The sequence below is a fragment of the Gymnoscopelus braueri genome (assembly GCF_963280865.1).
Source record: "Gymnoscopelus braueri genome assembly, chromosome: 13".
Lineage (NCBI taxonomy): Eukaryota > Metazoa > Chordata > Actinopteri > Myctophiformes > Myctophidae > Gymnoscopelus > Gymnoscopelus braueri.
In genome coordinates, this window is record NC_137615.1 from 24,268,789 (window position 1) to 24,294,507 (window position 25,719).

The 25,719-nt window shown below is 40.4% G+C and overlaps 1 protein-coding gene across 7 annotated transcripts; it reads left to right on the forward strand.

Annotated features, from left to right (window-relative positions):
* The first annotated feature begins 588 nt into the window (after window positions 1–588).
* LOC308098229 (uncharacterized protein) lies at window positions 589–25,608 on the forward strand. Of its 7 annotated transcripts, XM_080446490.1 has the most exons (25): window positions 589–666; window positions 3,820–3,867; window positions 3,992–4,027; window positions 4,244–4,303; window positions 4,405–4,437; window positions 4,529–4,600; window positions 5,602–5,685; window positions 5,780–5,806; window positions 6,106–6,138; window positions 15,633–15,683; window positions 15,810–15,860; window positions 16,077–16,094; window positions 16,727–16,780; window positions 17,457–17,501; window positions 17,603–17,668; window positions 19,369–19,413; window positions 20,466–20,621; window positions 22,027–22,080; window positions 22,215–22,289; window positions 23,222–23,284; window positions 23,435–23,461; window positions 24,141–24,182; window positions 24,541–24,567; window positions 25,118–25,174; window positions 25,319–25,608. In XM_080446490.1, the coding sequence occupies exons 1-25, from the start codon at window positions 600–602 to the stop codon at window positions 25,321–25,323; spliced, it is 1,296 nt and encodes a 431-aa protein (XP_080302616.1). In that variant the 5' UTR covers window positions 589–599; the 3' UTR covers window positions 25,324–25,608. The 7 variants fall into 7 exon arrangements, with proteins under 7 accessions (XP_080302616.1, XP_080302617.1, XP_080302619.1 ...); XM_080446491.1 differs by lacking the exon at window positions 23,222–23,284; XM_080446493.1 differs by lacking the exon at window positions 23,222–23,284 and having other exon boundaries at window positions 23,441–23,461.
* The last annotated feature ends 111 nt before the right edge of the window (window positions 25,609–25,719 follow it).

Sequence of the window (25,719 nt, forward strand, 5' to 3'; positions counted from 1 at the left end):
AATTTTCATTTAAAAAGGAAGTTGATTTATGGTGTTTGCATGATATGGTGAAATAATCTTTACCTGAAGAGGAATTTGACAACACCGATAATGACTTGCTCTTTCCTGGCAAGCTGCCCCTCAGATCATTCCATTTTCCATCCTTTAGTCTCTGAACATCAGGGCAGGGCAGTTACATTTACAATGGACCTCTCTGCCCTATGTCCCTATATCAACCATGATCTAACCCTCATTACATCTTTCGTTTCACATCTTCTCCACTGACACACACATTACATTCCAGTGTAAATATTACTAACCCTGGCTTCCCTCCTTGCTTGGTGTATGTGCTCTGTCTACTATGAGAAGGTCTGAAGTGGGTCTCATCTCCTGCCCCTGCCAACATGGAGGAGGGTGTGGTTGCAGGTACTGGGTTCTAAACACGATGGGCAGGACTGGTCAGGGGGGTGGGAGTGGGTAGTCAGTGTCAGAACCATATAAAAGATGTATCTACATAATAGAGCGGTCCAGTTGTCTTCTATATCTCTGTCTAGCCGGTCAGTCTCTTTGCTTTCAGACTGCTCTGCTCCCTTTGTTTGTTGGACCAGGTCTCCTGCACTATGTTGGTACGAGTTCTTCTCCAGACCACGCTGGTCCTGTGGCTGGCACAGCTCACTCTGCAACGAGGTAAGAGATGACCAGTGGAAATGGTGATACTTTATTGTATGGTCATGTCACTAGACAGAAAAAGAAATGTTTTTATCAGCTATTATTAATAGTGCCCACTGCTCCTAATAGTTAGGAGGGGTAAATGCAGAGGACAAATTTCACCTATATGCAAATGTACAGTAACAAACACACCCCAAAAGATTGGGGACTAAAATGTCCTTAACTGGTAAACATGGGGCTGATTTAATTCCTACAGTATACAGTATGTGCTGCTGGGTAGCTGAAAAGTAGTGTCATATTTTTGGGTTAAAACTACATTTATGTTAAAAGGTAAAGCAATATATTCTGATAGTAACCATTGCTATTAAGTGTTTGTTCAATAACAGGCGTCTCTCCAGCTCTTTAATAAACAGAAAATACATTTGCAGGTGGGTTGCCAATTTCAGCCAATCAGGAAATCAAATAAGTACCCATTTATCAGCTTTTGTCTGCTCACTTCTTTGTGTCATCACATCCAATTTCACTTATTTCTCCTATATTCTATATGAGTTCTCTCCTGACTGGACAAAATTGGTATACTGACCTAATTTCCTAAAAAGCTCACTCTATAACAATGATTGCTATCAGAATATAGAGCTATTCAATCAGTTAATTGCATGTTAACTGATCAAAAATGTTTTGTAATGATAATCTAAATCTGAAAAGTAAACAGTAAATAAAGATGTCAGATAATTGTAATGGAATAAAAAGTATGGTAACATTCATGAAGCCATTACACTGTATAGCACTTAAAACTATAATTAAACAAATATTGTAAATCATTTTATAAAGACTTATAAGGTAGAGTATCATAAATACATATTACATACATATATTGGTCACTCACGGACATTTATTTTTCAAAGATAAAAGTGTATTCCAATTTTCATTTTTTCATGTTTTAATACATTATGATACTTTTACATTGCATAATAATAACTGATATACTGCATTATAGCATGACTATAAGTGACCAGTGTGTGCTTTAAGTAAAGTGAATAAACAAATCAGGATCCACATGGAAACCACATGGCTCCAATGTGGATCTGAGACTTCATGTGGCCAGACTGTGACATCAGTCATCTTCTATGACATCAATCATCTATGACATTTCTATGACTCTGAGGTTTCAGCCAGAGCCCCACTGACGTCAATTATAAAATAAAAGTTAAATATTTCAAAAAGTATTGAACATGGAAAAGAAATACTACCTACTGGCAGTGTCTGCACATTAATGTGTGAGATTAACTTCGGACGAACAGACAGACAGACAGACAGACAGACAGACAGTCAGTCAGTCAGTCAGTCAGTCAGTCAGTCAGTCAGAGACAGACAGACAGACAGACAGACAGACAGACAGACAGACAGACAGACAGACAGACAGACAGACAGACAGACAGACAGACAGACAGACCGTAGTATTATGATACTTGGGTATCATATTATGATACTTTAGTCATTATAACATGCTTTAAATGTGTTATGATTATTGTTATAATAAAGCATTGGAAGTGCTTATGACTATAATTATACAGTGCTTTAAGCAGATTATAATGCCTTATGTTTATAATACATTATAGACATGGGTTTCGTAGAAAGTGTTATCGAATTGGCATTTGCCTCTGCTCCTGTATAAAAAATGGAAATATGCAAGTGAAGTAAAGGTACTTCAAAATTGTACTAAATTGCAGTACTTGTGTTACTTTCCACCACTGATGACAAAGCATAAACTAGCGTTAAAAGATATGTAGGGCAGTATGCGTGTTGATGAAAAGCAGGAGGTAAAATGTATAGAGGAGAATGCTCACAGTGGTTTTATATAAGTGTTATAAATGCAGGCATACATTACAATTTTGGATGAATGTTGAAGACCCTTTTTCCCCATGTATTTCTTTCTGAACGGAGTGAAACATGACTGTTTATACTGTTTTTGTGTGATCATAATAGTATTTACTGTTTCGTATATTTGATATGCCCATATTATGCCATATGGGAATATACTGATGATGACATCAAGGCTCTACATATGTGGGCATAAAACGGACAAAGACAGACAGATACAGAGATGCCCATAGATGCAGCGGTGGACAGTAACTAAGTACATTTACTTGAGGACTGTTCTTAAGTAAATATTCTATTCTAAGTATCTATTAACAATCATGTTGATAAAGAATTCAATCAATCAATTAATCAAACAAACAGATACAGAAATCTCCATATATGAGTATAAAAAGGACACAGACAGAGAAACGGGTACTCTGACAATGGGTACAATGGGTGCCCGGTCTAGTATCATTCCTGTTGGTTTTCACACAGAGTAACCGGCTTTTAACTGGAGCCAACCTCCTGGTAGCTAAATGCTTTTCAAGATTAATTAATCAAAGACATGATGACACAAGGGCAGAATTTAAATTGGCATCAATGTCATATCTCTGACAGATAAGCTACCTCAGTGACTCCACTATCATTTATGTGTTAAATACCCAATGTCTGTGTTACATCAAAGACAGCATGGGCCTTGTTGATGAGACCTCAGTGAGATGGACCTGCTCCATGTCCAGTGATCAAGCCAAGTGTCTGTAGTAACCATCCAATTGCTTAGGATCAAAGCGTGGAATGAGGTGGTGGCAAATGCAGTCCAAATATGACAACCCATCGTGAGGGGAAACTTTACAACCGGCACACAGTCTCTCCTGTTTGTCTCATTTTCTAATGCCATCAATAGGGGCTTGTTTCTCCCTCCTCCGTTGCCTAGTCAGACCCCCAGTAATTGTGAAGAGTTTCACCTCTAATGACATACCCAAAATAGTGATAGTTAACGTGGTTAGCTTAAAAAAACGGGGGTCAAATGGACCTGTATAGATTATATAATGTGGGTATTATGCATGCATGAAACACCTGTGGTATTTGTGGCAGTTTGATGATATACAGTATCTCATACTGTATGTGATTAGTCTGTTGTTCCTCTGGAGGGTTACTTTGTGAATATTCTGTTGGGAGGACACGGGACACGCTGTTGTTTTTTATGTAAATTATGAGACTTACTGTACATGGAAATGTTATAGCCACTGTGTTACAGGGATATTGGAATGTTAAATGAATGTTAATTAAGTATGTTTTTGAATATTTCAGGGGTTAGACCTCAGAGCGGAACCATGGGGAGAATCGTGCCAGGCAGAGGTAAGATCAACCCCCCCCCCCCCCCCCACACACAACAAATCGTGTGTGTGTGTCCATGTATTAATGCGGAGCTCTCTCTGACTGTATGTATTAACTTTTTTCCCTCTATTGTTTTTTCCCTCAGCTGCTGCCCTGGGAATGGGAGGAGTGAAACATGCAGGTCAGTGACCCTGACCTTTTAACTCCTCTGAACGATGACTACTAATGTATAGCAAAATTTGCAATGTAAATTAATCCACGTTCAGTTGACGAAAGATCTGTTCTTCACAACCTCCAAATTTTATCTCTGCATCTTGGCTAACTCCCAGTATGATGACATCATTCATTCATTCATTCATTCATTCATTCATTCATTCATTCATTCATTCATTCTCAGGTGTTGGTGCTCTGGGAGCAATGGGAGCGTTGGGAGCCCAAGGCTATGGAAGTAAATTGGGTAAGGCTGGATAATTATAGGAATTGTTTAAGCAGCTTGGTCCTGTATTACCTTTGGGTAAGATTAAATCATATTAATTGTCCTTTGCTTGAAATCATCAGGTGGACGTTATGCAGGGGCCCACCTTGGTGCCGGTAAGTTGTATGTATACAACTCATGACAACATTATATTTTTTGGCTTTGTCATTATGGTAGTTTGTAAAACTCCTTGCATCTATTCCCAAGGGGGATACAGAGGCTTTGCAGCAAGAGGTGCACTGAAGCAAGGTGGTGGGTATGGAACCCAAGGTGGCTACGGTAGGTCATTTTTACCAGCTTGCGAGCTGGTCTAAGAAGAGACTGACCACTAGTCAATGTGCTCGACAGATTCTCGACATGTTTTTGATCATTGGCTGCAGGGCCGGTCCTGGGCAATTTGGCGCCCTAGGCAATATTTTTCCTGGCGCCCCCCCCCCCCCCCCCCCATTTCATAATAAGAGCACCTCAGTCTCTTTAAACAGAAAGTAATACAGACGACAGCGCCACCGTTTTCTGCTACAGCGCCACCTTGAGCCTGAAAAATAAATTAAAAAAATTGCCTACTCTACCTAATGGGCACGCCGGCCCTGATTGCCTGTCCTTTAAGCCAATTGGGATACTTTCCCATACTCTGAACGGGCGGTCTCGTCCTCCCAAGCTATGGCTACTATGGCTACTAGACACGCCTCTCGCCTCTATGGCTACTGTACACGCCTGCCGTCGATTCAAATCACGGTGACAGAGTAATATATAGGACTGAAGTGAAAAAAAACTAAAAACATTTAAGTAAAGTACTTGAGTAAATGTACTTAGTTACTTTACACCTCTGCATACGAGCTGCGTAGCGTGCGATCTGGCCTTGCAGTGTTGCCAGATTCTGCGAGAGAAATAAGCAACAGGTCTAAGCCAATGGGGAGCCACTAGCAGTGTTGCCAGATTCTGCGAGACAAATCAGGAACCACACACACACACACACACACACACACACACACACACACACACACACACACACACACACACACACACACACACACACTGTGTGTCATGTCTTGTTTATCAAACTGTCACTCATACCTAGCCCTAGAATGGCTGCTATTCCATATCCTATGAAATACATGCAGTGTATGGATTATCAGCTATTAAAAGGGCTATCTTTGTTCCCTGTCCACAAATTAGATCTGTGGACGTGATGCATCGCTTTTGACCTTTGAAAATCAGTTTTTTTCAGCAAGCAACGTAGTCACATTATGAAGTATAACTTCTACACTCCATTATTACAGCAGGTGGAATGGAAATGGCCCTGGGAGCTGGACTTAGGAACGGAATGGGATATAACTTGGGACAGGGAATGAAGCGTGGTGGAGGTAAGCTAAAATTTAAACTGAGAGATCAGCTAAGATTCGTTATTTCAGAAGTACAGTATTGTATAATAAAATGTGTGTTTCTGTGACATTTCAGGTTATGGTGGTGGCTATGGCAATCCGGGTAAGTGATTGTCCTGTCTGGTGGTTTGCACATACTATATATTGTTTGCACAAGTAAGAGTGCACACAATAAATAAGACTTCCCTTTAAGCCCCATGCTTATGTTTGTCAGATTAATATCAGCTAAGCTGCAATTTGTCATTGTCTGTGAACATGATACACGGAGCAGATTGCTCCTCGGCAAATAAATTACAGAGTGACCTTGCAGTCAAAATAGTGATGTAATGTGTGATAGATGTCATTACTCTGATTCAAAACATGTCCTACCCTCTCTGACCTTGTCTCTTGTCTTGTTGCTAGGATATGGGGCTGGCTATCCAGGAGCACGACCAGGTGAGTGACGAATCATAGCTTGCCTCTAGACCGCACCCTGTTTGTATACAGGAGAGCAACTTCCTGTATAGCTCTCTCCATAAATACGTGACATTGAGATTTTGGTGACACCCTGTCAGCCATAATCAACCTCACAACTGTGGGTGTGACTGAGTGCATTAAAGGGAATGTGCTACTGAGGTATCTCACTGTCATTAGGCTAACCACTTTCAACTTGGCATTCCTATTTGGGGCATGTTATTTGGGTGGGGTAGAAAGAAGGAAATAAATAAATAAATAATTTCGCCATGCAAAAGGTTTAAAAGGACTTAAGTGGTTAAGCAATGAGGAGCAATTATGTAGTGTTGCATAACCATAACCATCACCATTACAAAGTGCTTCATCAGATATAGGAACTGAACTGGCAAGATGACATGTAGCCACATCCATTGATTGGTCTGGGGCCAGTCAGGATGTTTGATGATTCCAATTAGGGTGCTTCTATCTGCCATCACCAGGTGCAGGAGCTGGCCAGGGGTCCAAGAAACCAAAACCTGGTAATATTAGCAGCTGTTGGTGTTCATGTCTGTTTATGTTGTTGTTGTCATCGACCTGTGTTGGGTGTAACCTCCATGACTTGCAGTTCACTGACATCGTCATGCATGCAAATGCATACTGGTTGATTTGCATGTCAGTCCTGTTTATATAATACTCATCAACTGCCTCGGTGAGGAGTCTTGTGAATTCCTCTTTTGAGTTTGTGTGTACAGGAGATGTATACACTACAAGCCGATATGTTAATGAGAAATGTCTGATGTACTGTATGTGGCATGTGTGATGTATTTGGCATGAGTTCTCCAACAGTTAGTCTGTCTGAAATCATCTAAATTAAGCTTGCCAAAAATAACTAATCTACAAGCTAACAATATGTTGCTTGCAAATCTGTTCTTTTTGGCCAGCGACCATGTATAAATTAGGCTTTACTCAGCACTTGTGTCATACTATGTCAAACCTGGGGTAGAATTTCTCACCAAGTAAGTGAGTATGATGTAAGAGCAAAATGGCTGCCGTGTGGATAAGGTCAATGGGACATTTAACAATTTAAGAAAAGTATGTTTAAAGCAACCAGTAGAAAGGACTAGGACTATAGGACTCCAACATAATGTTCCTGAGCTAGACAGAGGTTTAGTTTTTTTTAGTTTGAATCACTTTAATCAGACGTGTTTTCAGTAACTGTGGGGGTAGTCTGCAGGGGTTGGTGGAGTTGGAGGACCCAATGGGCAGGGTACAAAACCAAAGCGGGTAAACAGTCATATCATGTTTCTGATTACTTTGATTACTTTCATTAATTTTAACTGATAACTGAAGGTATATGATGTGACAATTGCATTTGTAGATATTAGTAGTTAGTTAGGCCTATAACTTGTGGACTTGTCCTCTTGTACTTGATGTTTGTGTTGGCTCAGGGCGTAATTGTCTCTGTTTCTGACTGTCCATCAGTTGTCTTTGTGGTAATAACTTTTGATGGCATAGTTTTTTTGGATATGTGTTCTAGATGTGGCTTTATATTTGTTATGTTTGTCACGTTATTGTTGTTTCTATAATGGCTTTGTCTATAGTTTTTTGGTCAGTTTTATTTGTTTTAGCCTCTTGAATTATGGTGACTCTGCCCTTGAAATGGGGTTTTCAGGTCATAGTTGATGCTGACTTGTCAGCATTGTGTGTTGTACTTGCCTTTTAGTCTGGTTTATTGTCAGATAATGAGATATATCAGATTAAGTGGTTTGATACACATATTAAATTGTAAATGTTTTCTTGCTACCGGCCACTAAAATGTATTCTTGATCTGCACAGGGGCAGCTTTATCTCAGCCCTCCATAACTCATGAATGAATCATGATGCTATCACTTTGTCAGATGTGTCTGCAGAAGCATTAGGTGGAACTGAAAATAACACTGTGAGGGACATTGTTCAGATTCTGAAAGGAGCAAAAAGTAAAACTCTCATTAATCCTTCTGTTGAAAAAAAAAAAAGAGCATGGTCAAAAAGTCTTGGCCCACTAGCTCAGCCATTCAGGGAGCACGTCTCTGACCTATGCTACCTTGATAACACAGTCAAATATTTGATCCTGCTGTCTCACAAGGTAAAGGAACAAAAACCTGTGGACCTGTGGTAACAGACATGCAGGAGACTGGTGGTCTAGAAACACAGGCGCCTTTTGCTAAAGAGAGCAATAAAAATCAGAGTCCTCCATTTTCTCAAATACTGGGGACCAGAAGCTATGTATCATCTGTTCCACAAAATCTGACTGCCATAAACTATGGACATATCAGTAACGTGTCAGATAGAATGGGATTGAAAGGCCCTCTGTTGGTGGCTTCAGAAGCACAAAGGCTTGCCAAAAGTCTGGCGCCTCAGGTGCCTGTTGATAAAAACAGAGAAAGTCTCAGTCCCTTGACAACACAGGGAGGTGGACTGCTGCTTTCGCAAAGTCCAAATGAGAAACTATGTATTCTCTGTTCACATAACTCAGGGCACCAAAAATGATGCATCTGCCCGTTCAGATGGGCAAGGTATCAAAGGTCTTGGATCTGTGGCAGTGAAGGCAGCAAATTATCTTGGTTGTGTAACTTTTCGACACAGGGAGCCATGGGCCAGTGCTGCCAAGTGGAACCCAAAGTATGGGCAGTGTTACTGTATCTAGAAGGATGGATAGGTAGGAAAAGGCCTCTTCCCTGTTAAACGCAATGTCACAGTGTCTAATAGTCTTGGTCACCCAATGCTGAATGGAAAGGCAAATAAGGGTAAAGTTTTATTCATTTCTTTTTAACTTTGTTCATTTCATGTCTTGTCAGATATTCCATAGTCCATCCTGGAAAGCTACTTCCATCTCATTATTGTCACTGCTCATTAGTCATCTCATTGTCTGTGGTTTGTTTTTGTATGGCTGTTGTGTCCCAATTTATCCTTGAACATTGTTTGGATGGTTCGCCTCTTGTATTCAGACTTATTATTGGAATCAAACTGTGTCTTGCTTCCTAACAAGAATAACATGTCTCTGTATGTGCTGCATACAACATTCTGTAGTATATTGTTTCCTGTTTCTACCTACTGTAGCTCTTAAACAGTAAAATCCATAGTGTTCATGTACTGTAACTCTTGGTGTAAGAAGAACCTTACAGATCATCTATTTGGGTACATTTTACACCAGTTATATGAACACTGAGTATTTTAATGTGTACCATATAATTGTATGGGTGCTCTTTTGCCCAGTTGTCTAGAAAGTTGATTGGGTTAGGGTTAACTTTCTTACCTGTAAATATTGCTCTATTTGATTTGGATCCTCATTCTTTGTTTTGGCATATATATATTGATGTACAACTTTGGTGTTTTCAATATACTATGCCTGAGTATTACTGTATGTGTGGGTGAAATTGAAGAAGTGGATATGGATCATAGTGTGAAAGGCAATGGTGAATGTCATGCTGCCTTGTATTTGCGTATCTGTTGTCCTGCCGGTGATATTGGGCTGTTTAATGTCTGTGACGCATCTCTGTGTTTATGTTGTTGTTACTGTGCTGTAGATTATGTTGGGCACTCAGAACATTGACCCACACAGTAATTGAAGTGTCCAACCGTGACTGACTGTAGCATAACCCAAGAACGATCTTGTGATTCGGGTCTGGGTCATGTGTATTTTAAACATGAGTGCATGGGCATGAGTGCACAAGTGCTGACCATATTCCCTCTGGTAATTTCAGGATCATAGCTACTATTTTCTTCTTACCAATGTGTAATCATTTTATGGAAAAGTGATTGCTGGAGCCCATATTCCTGTTTCATTTATAAGTAATCATTGTTATGGTCTGCAGGATTTGTCCCAGGAGCTGGTGGTGTTCCCAATGGACAGGGTGCTAACGGCAATGGTAAAAGTCCATTAATTAAATAACCCAACCTGGTGTTTAAACAATGGTGTTTAAACAGTGTCACCACAAGGCTGTAGAGGTTAAACTATACTTTGTTTCATAACCACGTCACTTTACAAAAAAAACAAAAACATTTGTCATGCAACAAAGTATTAATCACCCTTAAATGAGTGCACGTACGTTTAACTTTATGGCCCCTCAGATACCAGTCAGTTTAGAGCTCAATGTCAATGGATGTAGTATTTCAGTTTCTTTTCTCAGATTAATATTATTAACAGTTTACTATCACTTACTACTTAGCAATTGTTGTGGTAGTAAGGAAATTCTGTAGAGATGAAGGTCACAATGTTACTTAACATAATGTTAATGGTACATTTCTGTTGTCTGTATTTCTCCATACTTTTTTTTAAAGGACCAATGTGTTTATCTTGATATTCTTCATTTTGCTAGTCTGTCACAGTATGTAACTGTCTTCACTGTATAGAAGTCTTTCCGTGGTCATTAACAGTTATTGTGGTCTCTAGGTTATGGTGCAGCAGCTGGGGTGACCAATGGTGCTAAAAATGGTAAAACCTCTGCTTGTACAGTATGTGCATGGCATTTAGCATGTTGAATGGTGAACTTCTGCATGGATTTAGAATCACACAACAGGACTTTGTGAATGAGAAGCTGAAGTCTCTGACAGCTTGTCAATGAGAGCAGTAATCAGTGTCCTGGTTTGTAGGATTTGGTCCAGGGAATGGAGGTCTCAATGGAGGGCCAGTCAAAGGCAATGGTAAACTGTTACCAGCATGTCTCTGTGTGTCTGTTCTGATGTATTGAAAATATTTCATTTTGTTTCTTATGGATCAACCAGAAAACAGATGCTTTATCAATATTATTGATCAAGGCATTTTGGCATGTTTGTAGAGAAATAGGAAAAACGATTCTATTCAAAACTAAGGAAGACTTTTGATTGGTACTGATTAATCTTGGTTCCCAGGTCGTGGTCCAGTTGTAGCCGGGCCCTCAGCTGCTAAAAGCAATGGTAACATGTTCCTGTGTTTTCTAACAAGATGCAGTTTAGCAATGCCCCAGCAACTGCCTTGTACACCCTAGAACCACCTGTTTTACCACAGCAAAACCCTAGTCACATGTGTTCAAACACCTGTTGTTTTACCCTAGCACTGCCCTAAAAAACGCTACACTCTAGCCACCTGTTTTCCCCTTGCAACTCCCTACTAGTACTACACCCTGGCAACCGCCTGTTTTACCCTAACAACTGGCTCTTGCTCCAAACCAAACACCCAGGCAATGCCCTAGCAACCACACTTAACACCCTAGCAACTGTCTAGTGCCTCCCAACACCCAATATGATTGACTGACAAACTCCCTTTTGTTTTAGCATTAACACAACTCTACTGTCTTGCACTCTTTCATTCTATCATTGTTTTCTTCTTTCTTTCAAGTTCAACTTCTAATACATTTAGAGGTTCATTCCTCTCAAATGCTTTATCTGTTCAAAGTATTTATGTAGTAGTACACTAAAAATCTACTTCTATTAAACATATTAATGCTTTTAAATAACATTTTACTCATTTTACTCTTGTACTTTTAAAGGTGCATTCCTCTCAAATGCTATTTCTACAAAAAGAAGTGTGTGTGTGTGTGTGTGTGTGTGTGTGTGTGTGTGTGTGTGTGTGTGTGTGTGTGTGTGTGTGTGTGTGTGTGTGTGTGCGTGTGCGTGTGCGTGTGTGTGTGTGTGTGTGTATAGAAAGTATTTATAGTAGAATATACAATATACACAAATATTCCAGAAAGCCAGTGTTAAATGAGACAGATGTTGCCATCTCAGTGATTTGAGACATTGTGATCACCGGTCTTTCTGTGATCATTATGTAACAGCTGTTGTGGTCTCCAGGTTATGGTGCAGCAGCTGGGGTGACCAATGGTGCTAAAAATGGTAAAACCTCTGCTTGTACAGTATGTGCACGCCACGGCATTTAGCATGTTGAATGGAGAACTTCTGCATGGATTTAGAATCACACAACAGTCATCAGGACTTTGTGATTGAGAAAGTGAAGCCTTGACAGCTTGTCAATGAGAGCAGTAATCAGTGTCCTGGTTTGTAGGATTTGGTCCAGGGAATGGAGGTCTCAATGGAGGAGGGCCAGTCAAAGGCAATGGTAAACTGTTACCAGCATGTCTACTGTATGAGTGTCTGCCCAAATGTATTGTGAAATGTTTGTTTTGTATGGAACAACTACAAAGTACATGCTTATACAGTATGAATATTCTTGATCAAGGACTTTTTGGCATGTCTTTAATGTTGAGTATGTTGGAGGGGAAAAAAAGGAGATAAACTTTTTGATTGGTACTGATTAATCTTGGTTCCCAGGTCATGTTCCAGTTGTAGCGGGGCCCTCAGTCGCTAAAAGCAATGGTAACATGTTCCTGTCTACTCTAACCTATAGAGGCACACAGCAAACTGTGTTGTACGATAAAGGGAATTGCATGTAAACTGAACTCTCTAGTAGTGTGCATGATTAATTTGCCACAGAGTTTTTGTTCAGTAGCAGTTTTAATTGCATTTCGGCGTTGTGCTCATCAGACACTCACTAATCACTGTTGTGGTCATCAGGATCTGGGAACAAAGCTAGAGGTTATAATGATGCTAAAAATGGCAATGGTACTTTTCTGCCGTTCTTTTCGAGTGTTGGATTCTGCTCCCACTTTGTATTTGAATAGTATTTACTGTATATGAATATATACAGTATAAAACCAGTGTTCAATGAAATAATTGTCTTGAGATATTGTGATCAACAGTGTATAGAAGTCTTTCTATAGTCATTAACAGTTGTTGTGGTCTCCAGGTTATGGTGCAGCAGCTGGGGTGACCAATGGTGCTAGAAATGGTAAAACCTCTGCTTCTATGTGCACGGCATTTAGCATGTTGAATGGAGAACTTCTGCATGTATTTAGAATCCCACAACAGTCATCAGGACTTTGTGATTGAGAGGATGAGCCTGCTTGTCAATGAGAGCAGTAATCAGTGTCCTGGTTTGTAGGATTTGGTCCAGGGAATGGAGGTCTCAATGGAGGAAGGCCAGTCAAAGGCAATGGTAAACTGTCCAGCATGTCTATGAGTGTCTGTCCTAATGTATTCAGAATTGTAATGCTGTATGTGAAACAAGATATGTATATTTTGAATCAATTTGAGAATGGATGACTATAACAATACAACTGATAATTGACTAATTATATCCACTTCAATCACCACAGCAAACCGTGTAGGGTGATGCATGCCCATGCATACTGTTGAGTACTGTGAATAGAGCTCTCTGGTTAGGGGCCTGCTATATTTTTTGTTGAGATTCAGCTGCAGCTTGTATGCATTTTGTGTTGTGGTCCCCAGGTTATGGTGCCACAGCTGGAGAGCCCAATGGTCCTAAAAATGGTAAAACCTCTTGCTTGTACGCGCACAGTGTGTAACATGTTAAATGCTGAAATTATGTACCGGTAGTTTCATTTTTGTTTGGAACACATCAATATTTCTGACAGCTCCTCAATGAGCAGTAATCAGTGTCCTGGTCTGTAGGATATGGTCCCAGGAATGGAGGTCTCAATGGCGGGGCAATCAGAGGCAATGGTAAACTGTTACCTGCATGTATTTGTATGTGTATGTATGTCTGCATGTGCATTACAAATAGGTTCTCAAAGGAAAAGTACAAATCTATGTTGTGAATCAACTAGAGAGCAGTGCACTTGATCTCTAAATTAAAATAATACTTATTGATAAAAAATATTTTTGACATGCCTTTAACCTAAATTAAACGAGCATGTTGAAAACTTACAGTAAAGACTGTCTTCAGACCTAGGTTGGTTATTAATTGGTACCGAATAACCTTGGTTCCCAGGTTATGGTCCAGGTATAGCGGCAGGGCCCTCTGCTGCTAAACACAATGGTAAGCATCTGGTCAATGTTTCTATTTCTGCATCCGTCCTTAGTCAGTGAAGTCACTCGCACTGAACTTTGAAACTGATGTGTGCACAGCTGGGCCCACATGTGCTAATGTTGAAGTCTGATTTTATATCTGCCATTGGCAACGCTGAGCTCATGGTGACAAGTCTAGTGTAGTTTAAGATGTCTTTCTACCTGTACCTGTGGACATTAGGGTGTTTTCTTGCATGGTGGTGAGCACACTCATAGCTCTGATACAATGTGAATATAGTGTGCTACGATCTTTTTCTATTTACATTTTTTCTCTTCACATACAATACATCTGCAGTATGATCCCGTGCTTACTGTTGGGATATCTGAAGGGAATACACTAATAATGTTATGGTCTGTAGGATACACTCCAGGAAATGGGGGTCGAAATGGAAAAGCAGCCAAAAGCAATGGTAACCTTCTCTATCTGTGTTTCTATTTTAGTTTTAGTTTGAGGCAAAATTATACAACGCAGTAAGACAGTCAATGGTCTGACATGGCCCTGGAACAGATAGGAAAATTCAAGATACTGAAGTTCCAGGTCAGAGTGGCAAAGGCACTGCTACATGTCTGCCTGCATGTCTTTCAGTTCATGTTTTTATCTTAATGAGTTGTTATGCAGTCAAATTGGAAGCTACAGTCTTAGTAGGCTATACTGTAGGTATAACCACCAGAGTCTAAAGTAGTCCACAGTATATCTATTGTAGTGCTTCTGCTGCTGCTGCTGTTGTTGTTTTTGTATTCAGTGAACACTGTTGTGGATTCCAGGAGTTGGCGCTGATACTGGAGTGCGTAATGGTGTTAATGGCAATGGTAAAGCTTAAATCACCTATCTCTGTGTGCGTCTTTGTTTGAGTCATAATGCATGGAGCATGCTTCAAGTCATCACGGAGGGATTAACAGCAACTTCTGTGGGTGGTGTTATGATTTTTAGGGTTTGGCTTGAAAGAGCTGCGAGGGACTTCACAACGGAAACCAAAACTGGTTATATAGACTATGTAGATGATTTGTCCCTTTGTTCCGCTTTGAGTTGCATGTGTTGAACACAATAATTTTGTGTACACAAATACCACGGCATGAAGAGGGATGTTATGCCTCATCTCTGAATGTCGTTTCTGTCTTATTGTTGCAGTAATATACACGTAGTTTCATAATTTACAAACATAACTTTTAACCACTTAAACCCTTTATACTTTGTTGTATGACATATATGGCGAAAATAGCTGAATAGAGACACTAGGGTTCATGTGGTTAATATGTGTTTGACTGTTGACTTGCGAGAAGGCACGATGATTTGAATTTGACCTGATTCTGATGGTTTGGCATGTTTTGCACCACAGCTGGGTTTGTTGCTTGTTCGGTTGATGCATGGGTGTTGTTGTGTGTCAAAAGCCAGAGGCCGCTCACAATTACGTGTGATTTGCATGGATGTTGTTGTTGTTTGTGCCTGGGCTATCTATGAGCCCAGTGTGATTTACACTCACTTTTTCTTCCCACTCCATCGCCTACAGTACATGCTGATCAGTAAATGCTGCTAATGTGAATGGGACTGGATCCCTCGGGCCCACAGCCAATCACGGGTGATTTTTACTGAGTCGTCTTGACTTCTTCTTTCACAGGTTACATTGGGAACTACGGAGCGAGCCTTGGCACTGGCGCTTATGGAGCAGGTAATGTAATGTTGGACACTGACAGATAACATGTGAGCACTAACAATCACATCCATGTTAGCTGAGGGAGGGCTGGATATAGAGGCATGCAGCCTTTGGTAATGTACTGCCATAAATCATCCACAGCTTTGGGACAAGGAGGGTACCCTCTTGGTGGTGGAGCTGGCAAACTCGCAGGTGAGCATTGTAAATTGTAAATGGTATCTATAGCACCTTTTATCCAAGTGCCTTGGACAAGGCACTTTGAAACTTCATTTTATTTCCAGTTGCAACACTTTCAAATGTTAGACAGTTATCATAGCACAATGTTAATTTTTTTCCTTCCCTTGTTTTGTTTCTTGTTCTCTGTCCCTCTCTCTCTCGCTCGCTCGCTCTCTCTGACTCTCTCTCCAGGTGTTGGTCTCGGCCACGGTAGGTATCCCTGGATAATTGTTTTTCCATCCCTCCTCCTCCCTTCTCTCTCTCTTCTACCCATATGCCTGATTAAAAATGTTTCTCTCTTAACTCCCTCATCTTTACTTGCTCCTCCCACTCTGGCTTTGAATGCTTTTGAATGAAAGGAAATGTGGGATTATCTCCTCTGTTTACAATCACAGTCAAAATGAGGCTCCAAATGCACAACAGAGGAAACGCGGCGGGGATCCAAAGATTTGCTTATTGCAATGGGCAGGAATCTGATGTCACAACCTACTTTGCCTTGTAAACCAACGATTTGCTTGCAAGGCTAGTTTGAAAATATTCAAATACTTTTTGAGGTCACTGTAGAAAGGTGCTTGGATCACTCTCTCTCTCTTAAAATGATCTGATGATTAATTGTATTCCTTCAAGGTCAACAAATGAATTCCACCTGAATAACCAATCAAATCTTCAGCCTATTATCTCTGTTAATATTCCTCTTTTTGTTTGTATGGATGTTGGTGTGTGGAATAGAATCTGTCCCTGAACTTTTATCATCTCTAAATGTTGTATATCTCGTTCCCGGTGACATTGTTCCTCTACTGAATTAACCTGACAAGTGCTATAAAGTGTACGTTTCATAACAGGCTATGGTGATGGTGCAGGAGGATACGCAGGTGCTGGTGCAGGCAATGGCTATGGTAAGGGATGAAACAAAACTGTCTTTGCGGAAATCTAATTAATGTGCTGCTGTGTTGCACATAGCAAGCCATTCATGGATGCAAGTAATTGGTAAACAAGTATGGAGAACAACTTATACAGAATCTAGGCATTTTAAGGAATACTTTGAAACACAAGTTAGTGACAATTTGAAGGGAATGACGAGGGAGCAGAGTTCTTCATACAATCACCAAATCCCGAGTGTTACTTAGACCCTGAGAGTGTAAAAATGGACCCACAGTGTACACATTACTGTGCTGGTGTTGACCCTGCAATGGTCCTTCAGTTAACATGTATCTCTACTGGCCTGCATGGAGTGAGTGAGGTTCCATCTTTTATTCTCACTGTAGGTGGAGATCCAGCTGGTGGTGCCGAGACACTGCCTGCAGGTGTTTAGGCATTGGCATGATAAATGTCTGCCTGTGTGCGTGTGCATGTGTCTGTCTACCCCCCCCCCCCCCAACCACAACCCCAATCTCTTAAATGTCTTCCTTTCATTTTGGTACGCAGACAGGACAAGACAGGTCAAACACGAGGCAGGTCCGCAGCACGTCCGGTGGAACGGAGACATGCTGTGTAGTGTTAAACTCTGATATTCAGCATTCAGTTCACTGCTATTTCTTGAAGTACCTAACCTGTGCACCCTCCTCTCCGCAGGTTATGGGAATGCCTATGGTGATGCAGGCAATGGTTATGCAGCACGTAAGTACTGACAAAAGAGCACAGAGGAATGTAAACTACTAATAAACTCACCAACTCACATGCATAATTATAATTTAGCAATGATTATAATCATGTTTCAGGGCTTGGTTATCCATCTGTGTTAGCTGATGGTGAGGGGATGGGGAGAAAATCTGGGAAAAGTGAAGGTAATCATTCTTTGGGCGTAATATTAATTTGTAACACCTTAAAGCTGCAATCTGGAACTTATTTCAATGAATAGAACATCATTTTAACCCATTTTTATGGCAGAATATATGTTGTTAATACAATGTAATTAGCACATCTGCAGTAGTTGGTAGTGGTCTCCCTACTCTTCCTATGAGAACTTCAGACCCTAGTGTCCAGTCTTGGAAGACCAGTAGAAGTTTGGTCTCCCATTGGAGAACGTGGTTTGAATCACTGGCAGGGGTGGACAGTAACGGAGTAAATGTACTTGAGTTCTGTACTTGAGTACAGATTCTGAGGATCTGTACTTTACTTGAGTATTAGATTTTTTTGATACGTATTACTCTTACTTGAGTACATTTCCAAGACAAATATTTTACTTTTACTCAAGTATATTTCTAGGAAGGCTATAAAGTACTGAGTACTTTTAAGCCCACTCCACATCCACAACAATGTTTCGCCATTCATGTTGCAAGGAGTTGCAACATGCAACTACTTGCAACTACTTGCAACCATTAACCCCAATGGCAGTTGCAAGGAGTTGCATCGGTGTGGTTGACCTTTGTTGCAAGGAGTTGCGACAAGTTGCATTGGCTGTTTTTTTTTCTTCCCTAAAATGCAATTGGCCTAACTTCTACTCTCACACTAGCCGTGTTTCTGGCTTCCCCCTCCGCTCGCCTCTTTGTTACATCTTGTATGGGTGTATAGGAGTAAAAGTATTTAGTTCTGGTTCCTCAGTCATTTCTATGTTTTTATAGGTGTTTCTGAAGGCTTTGTATAACATCTACAAGCAAGCACATCAGTGCATGCAGTGCAGGTGGTTTCAGAGAGTTACAGTACTTCTCTGAAACAAGAGTTACAAGGTCCTATAAATTCATTGTGAAAACATTACAGCAATTCATTGATATCAAAATTAAGAAATGTACTTCTACTTGTACTTTTACTTGTACTTTAAGTATTTTTCAAAGCATGTACTTTGGAATACTTAAGTATATTTAAAAACAATTACTTTTTTGCTCTTACTTGAGTAACATTTTGACTGAGCTACTTTTACTTATAGTGGAGTGAATTTGACCAAGGAGTATCTGAACTCTTACTCAAGTACTGGGGTCGAGTACTTCCTCCACCTCTGATCACTGGTAGGACTTGAAACTTGCGGATTGCAGCTTTAACATACAATAACAGACATCTATAGATACTCTAACTTAACCTTTGAGTTTTGATTGCCAAGCAAATATTATTTGGTTCAATACGTGGACACTAATCGTATTCAGTTTCTCCACTGGGTGTAGCTATTTTCTATTTATAGAATTGTTGACTTGTGGAATTGGTCTGCTTTAATCTGATTGTTTTTGGTCAACTAAGAAGAGAATATCCTAAAGCCTAATTAATACTTTGCCGCACAAAGTATTAATCTGTCATTTTCCACTAGTGACACCATCGTGCAACGAAGTATAAAATAATGATTTACAGTACACTTTGTTGTATGATGGTGCTGTTAGCTTTTGTCTCTGCAATTTTTGGAGCTTGTACTGTAGGTCTACTATTTTGGACGTAACTTCCTTGTGAACTTGTAGATCGGCTATTTTCAGCATGTGACACCGCCGTACGGCGGAGCATAAATTAGGCAACTTCAGCAGAAGAGAGAATAATGACTGACATGTTTGTGTTGATATTCTAGGCCTTGGTGCTGGAAGTTATGGTGTTCAAGGCCAGGGGGCTTATGGTAAGAAATTCAAGGATGAAACGAAGCCGAAGCAATTTAGTTCCTCTGCAATTCAATGTCGCAACACATAACAAGGATTTATGCATGGAAGGAGAAATACTACTATACATTTCATGCATAAGGGGCAGAAAGAAAAGACACTAAATTCATACCACCTTCATATAGTCTTGCTTAGCTGGAGAGCTCTGCCTATACTGACACTTCTGGGGAAATCAATGAATGGGCTGAAACTGGGTGGAAACAATTCAGACATTTTCCAAATAACCGTACCGTAGAAGCAAAGGAAATAATTTGGGGCAGGCTTTCATATCGGGACGGTATCAGGATTTGTTTTCAAAGCAGTGGACGTATAGGTTTGTCAGCAGCAGTTCTTACCGCTGTTCTATCTAGCCCATTCATTGAATTTAGATATCCCCAGATGTCCCAATTCATATTGACGAGAACATGACATTTCTTCTATGATCTCAAGACTGTTACAATCCAAATCTTTGTTTGATTCTGAGAAATTGCTGACAATTTCTTTATTTTGGATTTAGAGATTTTGCTCTTCCTCTCTGCTCTTATTTTTGTTGTTGTTTTTTATTTAAGAAACTATGTCACCGCTCCTAAAATTATTGCAATTATTTGTTTCCACTAACACCCCTTCTGTGTCATATTGTCATACATTATGTATAGAGTTGTTTTCCAAAGCATCTGGTTTTGAAAAGCAAAGCCGTCAGGCCAATCCACACCAATGGAACTCGTTTTAAGGCCATTCCACACCAATGCAACTTCTTGCAACTGCCATTTGGGTGGTTAATAATGGTTGCAAGTAATTGCAAGGAGTTGCATTGGTGTGGATTGGCCACACATCTCTCAACTCAACTCATCATATTTTCATTATCAATCCAAATGCATGAAAATATAATTGTTAAATCTTCATGGTGACTCCATTTGTCTTTGATAAACTCACCTAATTGCCTCAACTGATCCCTTCCATCTCTTGTCATTGTTTGTCCACCTTCATGTAACCTTTAATCCTCCTTCATGCAGTATCCTTTGTATGTCTATAGGGGGCGGTGGCTCTGGCCCTGCTGGTGCCCTTGCCTATGGGGGCCAGGGAATGGTCCCCACAGGGCTGGGGGCTGATGAGAAGTCAGCCGGGTACAACAACGGGGGGTCCTATGGGGGTACCCGGGCCTTGAGCCTCGGGTCTGACTCTGGCATGGGTAAATACTGGACACACCTGGGTTAGAAGTATAAAAACACTTAGAAGTAACCCGACAGGTTCCTCAGGAGCATCTATTGAAAGGAATAGATATATTTGCTTGGGATTTCACTTTATGCTGAGAGAGCTTCTATCTCATTTGCTCTGCTTTTATCACCTCACAACAAAATAATAATTTCTTATAGCAATGCAAAATCAACTACATCCACAGCAACATGGTTAGAGTATGTGTGTATGTAATAGATATGAAAAAGTTTTAGAACTCCTGGGCTTAGAGTCTAAACTATGGTGATACATTGGAAGTAAGGGAGAGAGGCATTGTTGAGAGAATGCAGTGAAAATGGAGATGTAGGTGCTGAAACAGAAAAGGGGAAATTATAAAAATGGACACAGCTGTGAAGTGAAGAGTGCATGCAACACCTCAAACTTAGCAACATGGCTTGCCTTAAATGTTGATGCCAGTTTTCCTGTGCTGGTGTCAGCAGCACTTGGTGGTCGAATAGAGTCAGTTGGTGGTAAATATGGTGAGCAGCAAAGACATGATTCTCACGCTATTCGTCAAATATCTTAGTCAGCCGTCCGTTGACATAGTTTTACTATCTATGTGTGAGACTGAGAACCACAACTATGGAGCAAAATAAGAGACCACTGCAAACGTATCATATTCTTTGGTTTCCTATTATGTGTTTTGGTAAAATGAACATTTTCATTCTATTTATAAAATACTGACATTTTTACACAATATGCCTACTATCATTTTAACGTAGGAGGAGTTCAGAAATCTTGATAGTGTTTTTTCTGTTGTGAGGTGTACAGAGACCCCTTGGAGTGATGACACACCATAAACAAATTGAAATGATTTAAAAATCAATATTTGGTATAATAACTCGTTGTCTAAGGTAGTATTTATTGCACTGTTTTTGCCATCTGCTGCTGCCATCTGAGGATACTGTCAGCCATGGTTTTTATACTTTTCCTCAATAATAAGATTTTGTTATGGTGATCACCAATACCTCATTAAGTATTATGAGTGCAATGTTTTTGTGTTGGAATTAAACTGGAACAGTTCGGATCTCTTTAATCCTGTGTGTGGGGAAATTCAGTTTCAGCTTCACCCAGCTCATCAGATAAGCACTCAGGGGGTGGGGTGGGTTTAGCAGTTAGGGGTTAAGCTTGCTATGGGACATTTCGACACATATACTGGGGCCGGGAGACAAACCAGTGACCTTTTGATTATCAGACGGCCTCTCTACCTACTAAGCTATGATCGCCCCAAACATGTAAAGAAGCAATTTTGAGAAAGAATTAGAGTGGTCTCTTTCAGGATTTCAGGGTTTTACTAGAGAACATGGAGGTAAAACGGCAAGCAGATTAGAGATATCATTGCACTCATCTGTTTGTTACAGGGGCAGGAGTTGGTCCTTATGGTGGTGCTCCAGTCATTCCAACTGGACTGGAAGGTAAGAGCTCTGGGTGTACCCCTGCCCTGCACGTGCATGCAACATAACATCTTTGTAATCATTGATTGCGAGTTACAACTGAATTAAATTGAGTTCTTTGCTTCTCAAAAACATAATCCCTCTTTCACCTATAGGTGAGATTGGCTATGGTGCTCATGCTCAACAACTTGCCCTGGGGGCGGAGGCTGCCAAATCTGCCAGCAAATATGGTGAGAATGAGGCTTTATCTGTATGTGATGTTCACTGTGCAAAAGTGTGCTGTGATACAGTACGTGTGAGAGCGCTCGTGAAGTGTGCATGCACGAAAGGTTCTGCATGAAGGCAGTTGCATCGAAACAGAACACACCCTAGTACAAGGAATGAGTTGCAATGACAACCCAACATTTAAAACTGAACCACCGCCAACCCAGTGGTGGAAAAAGTACTCAAATTCTGTACTTAAGTAAAAGCACCAATACTGCAATATAAAAATACTCTGTTACAAGTAAAAATCCAAAATTTAAAATTTACTTGAGTAAAAGTACAAAAGTATTGGCATCAAAATGTACTTAAAGTACCAAAAGTAAAAGTACTAAATATTTGAAAATAGCCGATCTACAAGCTCTCAACGCGTCGCGATGCGACGCGTTGTGAGCTTGTAGATCTGCTATTTTCAAATAGCCTATGTATAAAATAGGGCTAAAGTGGTTAATGTATGTTTCATTATATCATAGTTTATATCTGAAAAGTAACTAGTAACTAAAGTTTTCAAATAATTGTAAAAGTACAATATTTGCCTCTGAGATGTAGTGGAGTAGAAGTAAAAGTATTGGAAATTGGAAATACTCAAGTAAAGTACAAATACCTCAAAATTGTACTTAAGTACAGTACTTGAGTAAATGTACTTAGTTACTTTCCACCACTGGGCGCCAACTACAGAATGTACATGGACATGGGACCCACTAGCTAATTGCAAAGTGTAGGTTGTGGAGCAATTCGCTGAGTATACAAGAGATGCCAATCTTCAAGTTTTTCATGATGGATGGCATAATACTGTACACAAAGTTGCCGGTTTACTTTAGCATACACTCCACATTGCTCTCCAAAATCTGACTTGTTTCTACTTTCTCTTTGGGCCAATTAATCTGCCCATCTCTCTAAGATGGTGGGTTGCCTCTGGGTAGCCAAGCTGATGGTACCGGTGGGAAGCCTAAATGCAAAAATGGTCTATGTGTACATGTCCGTCTGTCGCTCTGTATGTTTTGTTTGCCTCGCCATGTGGCTGCTCTTATGCTGGTTGTGTATAAGTGATGTCTAATTATGACTTCAATATTGTTGTTCTTACTGTATGCTTGTGTCTTTTTTGTCATATTAGGAGCAGGCTATGGAGCTCAGCAAGCAGGTAATCTTTCATTCACTCAATACACTCAATGCACACACACACACACACACACACACACACACACACACACACACACACACACACACACACACACACACACACACACACACACACACACACACACACACACACACACACACACACACACACACACACTGGGTGCCACAGTATGGCAGTTGCATGTATAGTCACTTACTTCCACCTAATGCCTGAGCTGGAAACTGTTAGACGTCATCAAGCTCTCTCTGAGTGACCTTTAATTATGACCAGAGCCGCTAATTCAGAGAAATGATGAGCTGAAGCTTGTCACACACACACACACACACACACACACACACACACACACACACACACACACACACACACACACACACACACACACACACACACACACACACACACACACACACACACACACACACACTTAACCTCATATCCTGGCTGAGCTTTTTCTTTTAAAACACACAGGGCTCCCTTGCAACTTTGCAGTCACTTTCACACATGACATGAGCAGGGAGGAGCAGATTCCCTGCACATCAAGCATCAGACTCATCTTATAGCATTGCACAGACATAGTTAATAGCATCAGGAGTTAAAAGTGTTTGTGATACAAATGTCTTGCATAATGTCTTTTGACTTCTTCTTATATTGTTCCTTTTTCTTGCATGTGTTTACCAAGCCTATGCTGCACAGCAAGGTGCAGGACAGGATGCCTATGGTGGTAAGCAATAAGCATGTTTCTTAAGGCGGATTTAGAGTCTAAACAACAACAAAAAAGGGCTGACACGGTTTGCATCTCACAGCTTTTAGAGCTCATATTGTATCCTCCTTCCAGTTCACTCCTTCTGATGGCCTATGTCTTATTACAAAACATTTACACTTCACACACATGACTTTTACAGTGCATTGTGTATTGCTATACACAGCGCATTGGCAAACAATTACATTTAGACAATTTACTGTAAAATAGGTTACATAGGCACATAGGTGCTGGTTGTGTGATGTTTGTCTAATTATAACTTAAAAATTGTTGTTCTTACTGAAGTCCACGTATGTTTGTGTCTTTTTTGTCGTATTAGGAGCAGGCTATGGAGCTCAGCAAGCTGGTAATCGTTCACTTCATTCACTCAATACGTGTATAAAATACTGTATACCTACCACCTCAAACACACGCACACGCACACGCACACGCACACGCACACGCACGCACGCACGCACGCACGCACGCACATACACACACACACACACACACACACACACACACACACACACACACACACACACACACACACACACACACACACACACGCGCCAGTATGGCATGTATAGCCACTTCCACCTAATGCCTGAGCTGAAAATTGTATTGCTATACATAGTGCATTGGCAAACACTGACATTTAGACAATTTACTGTAAAATAGGTATTTGTATGGGGACTAGATGAGGTCCAGGAGAGTTTAGTTTGTTAGCTGATCGTGTGCTCTATAATCAAACAAGTGATACTTAGGCAATGTCCTTTCGACAAAGTTGGCATATTTTCAACTGTTGGACTTAGGTCATGTTTAGGGTGTCATATAAGCAAACCTTCTCAGTTTATTTGTTCACTACTGCTGTCCTTCCATGAGCACATTTACAATGTGGGTTGATCCTTTCACAGGAAGGCAAGGTGGAAAATATGGCGCACTGAATGGTGTCCTCGGAACTGGATACAAAGGTGAGGAGGACGGGTGGTTTATTGTGCAACAATGTATGACTCAGATACTGTGTTGCAGCACTACCATTAAATTCTGTTGTTTGGTGTGCCATTTAATGTATACTCATTACTCACCCTGCTCCCTCTATCTCCTTCTTTACCCAGGCTAATTGAAACGACATGGACACACCCAAGTGAATCGATTTCTTTCATGATGTGTTTATTGTAAAAAAAAAAGATTTAGCTTCTTCTTTGTTTCGTTACATTTTGTCCCAGTTTTGTTCTGTCGTGTCCTGTCCTATCTTGTTCTGTTATATTTCCTCGGTTTTGTGCTATTGTCTTTGTTTGGTATCTTCTTCTATGGTCCTCTGTCTGTTACTGGAGTGTTTGTTGTCATATCCATGCTAAAGGCAAGAAAGCACCTGCAAGTGCACCTGCACCTACCCGAAGCTACCTGCAAGTCTCCTCATTCTGTTAATTTTGGTGACGTTTAGATAAATGTTAAATTTATTAAGCAAATAAATTATCTGCCAAATAATGTTGAATGAATATTTGTTCCTGGGACA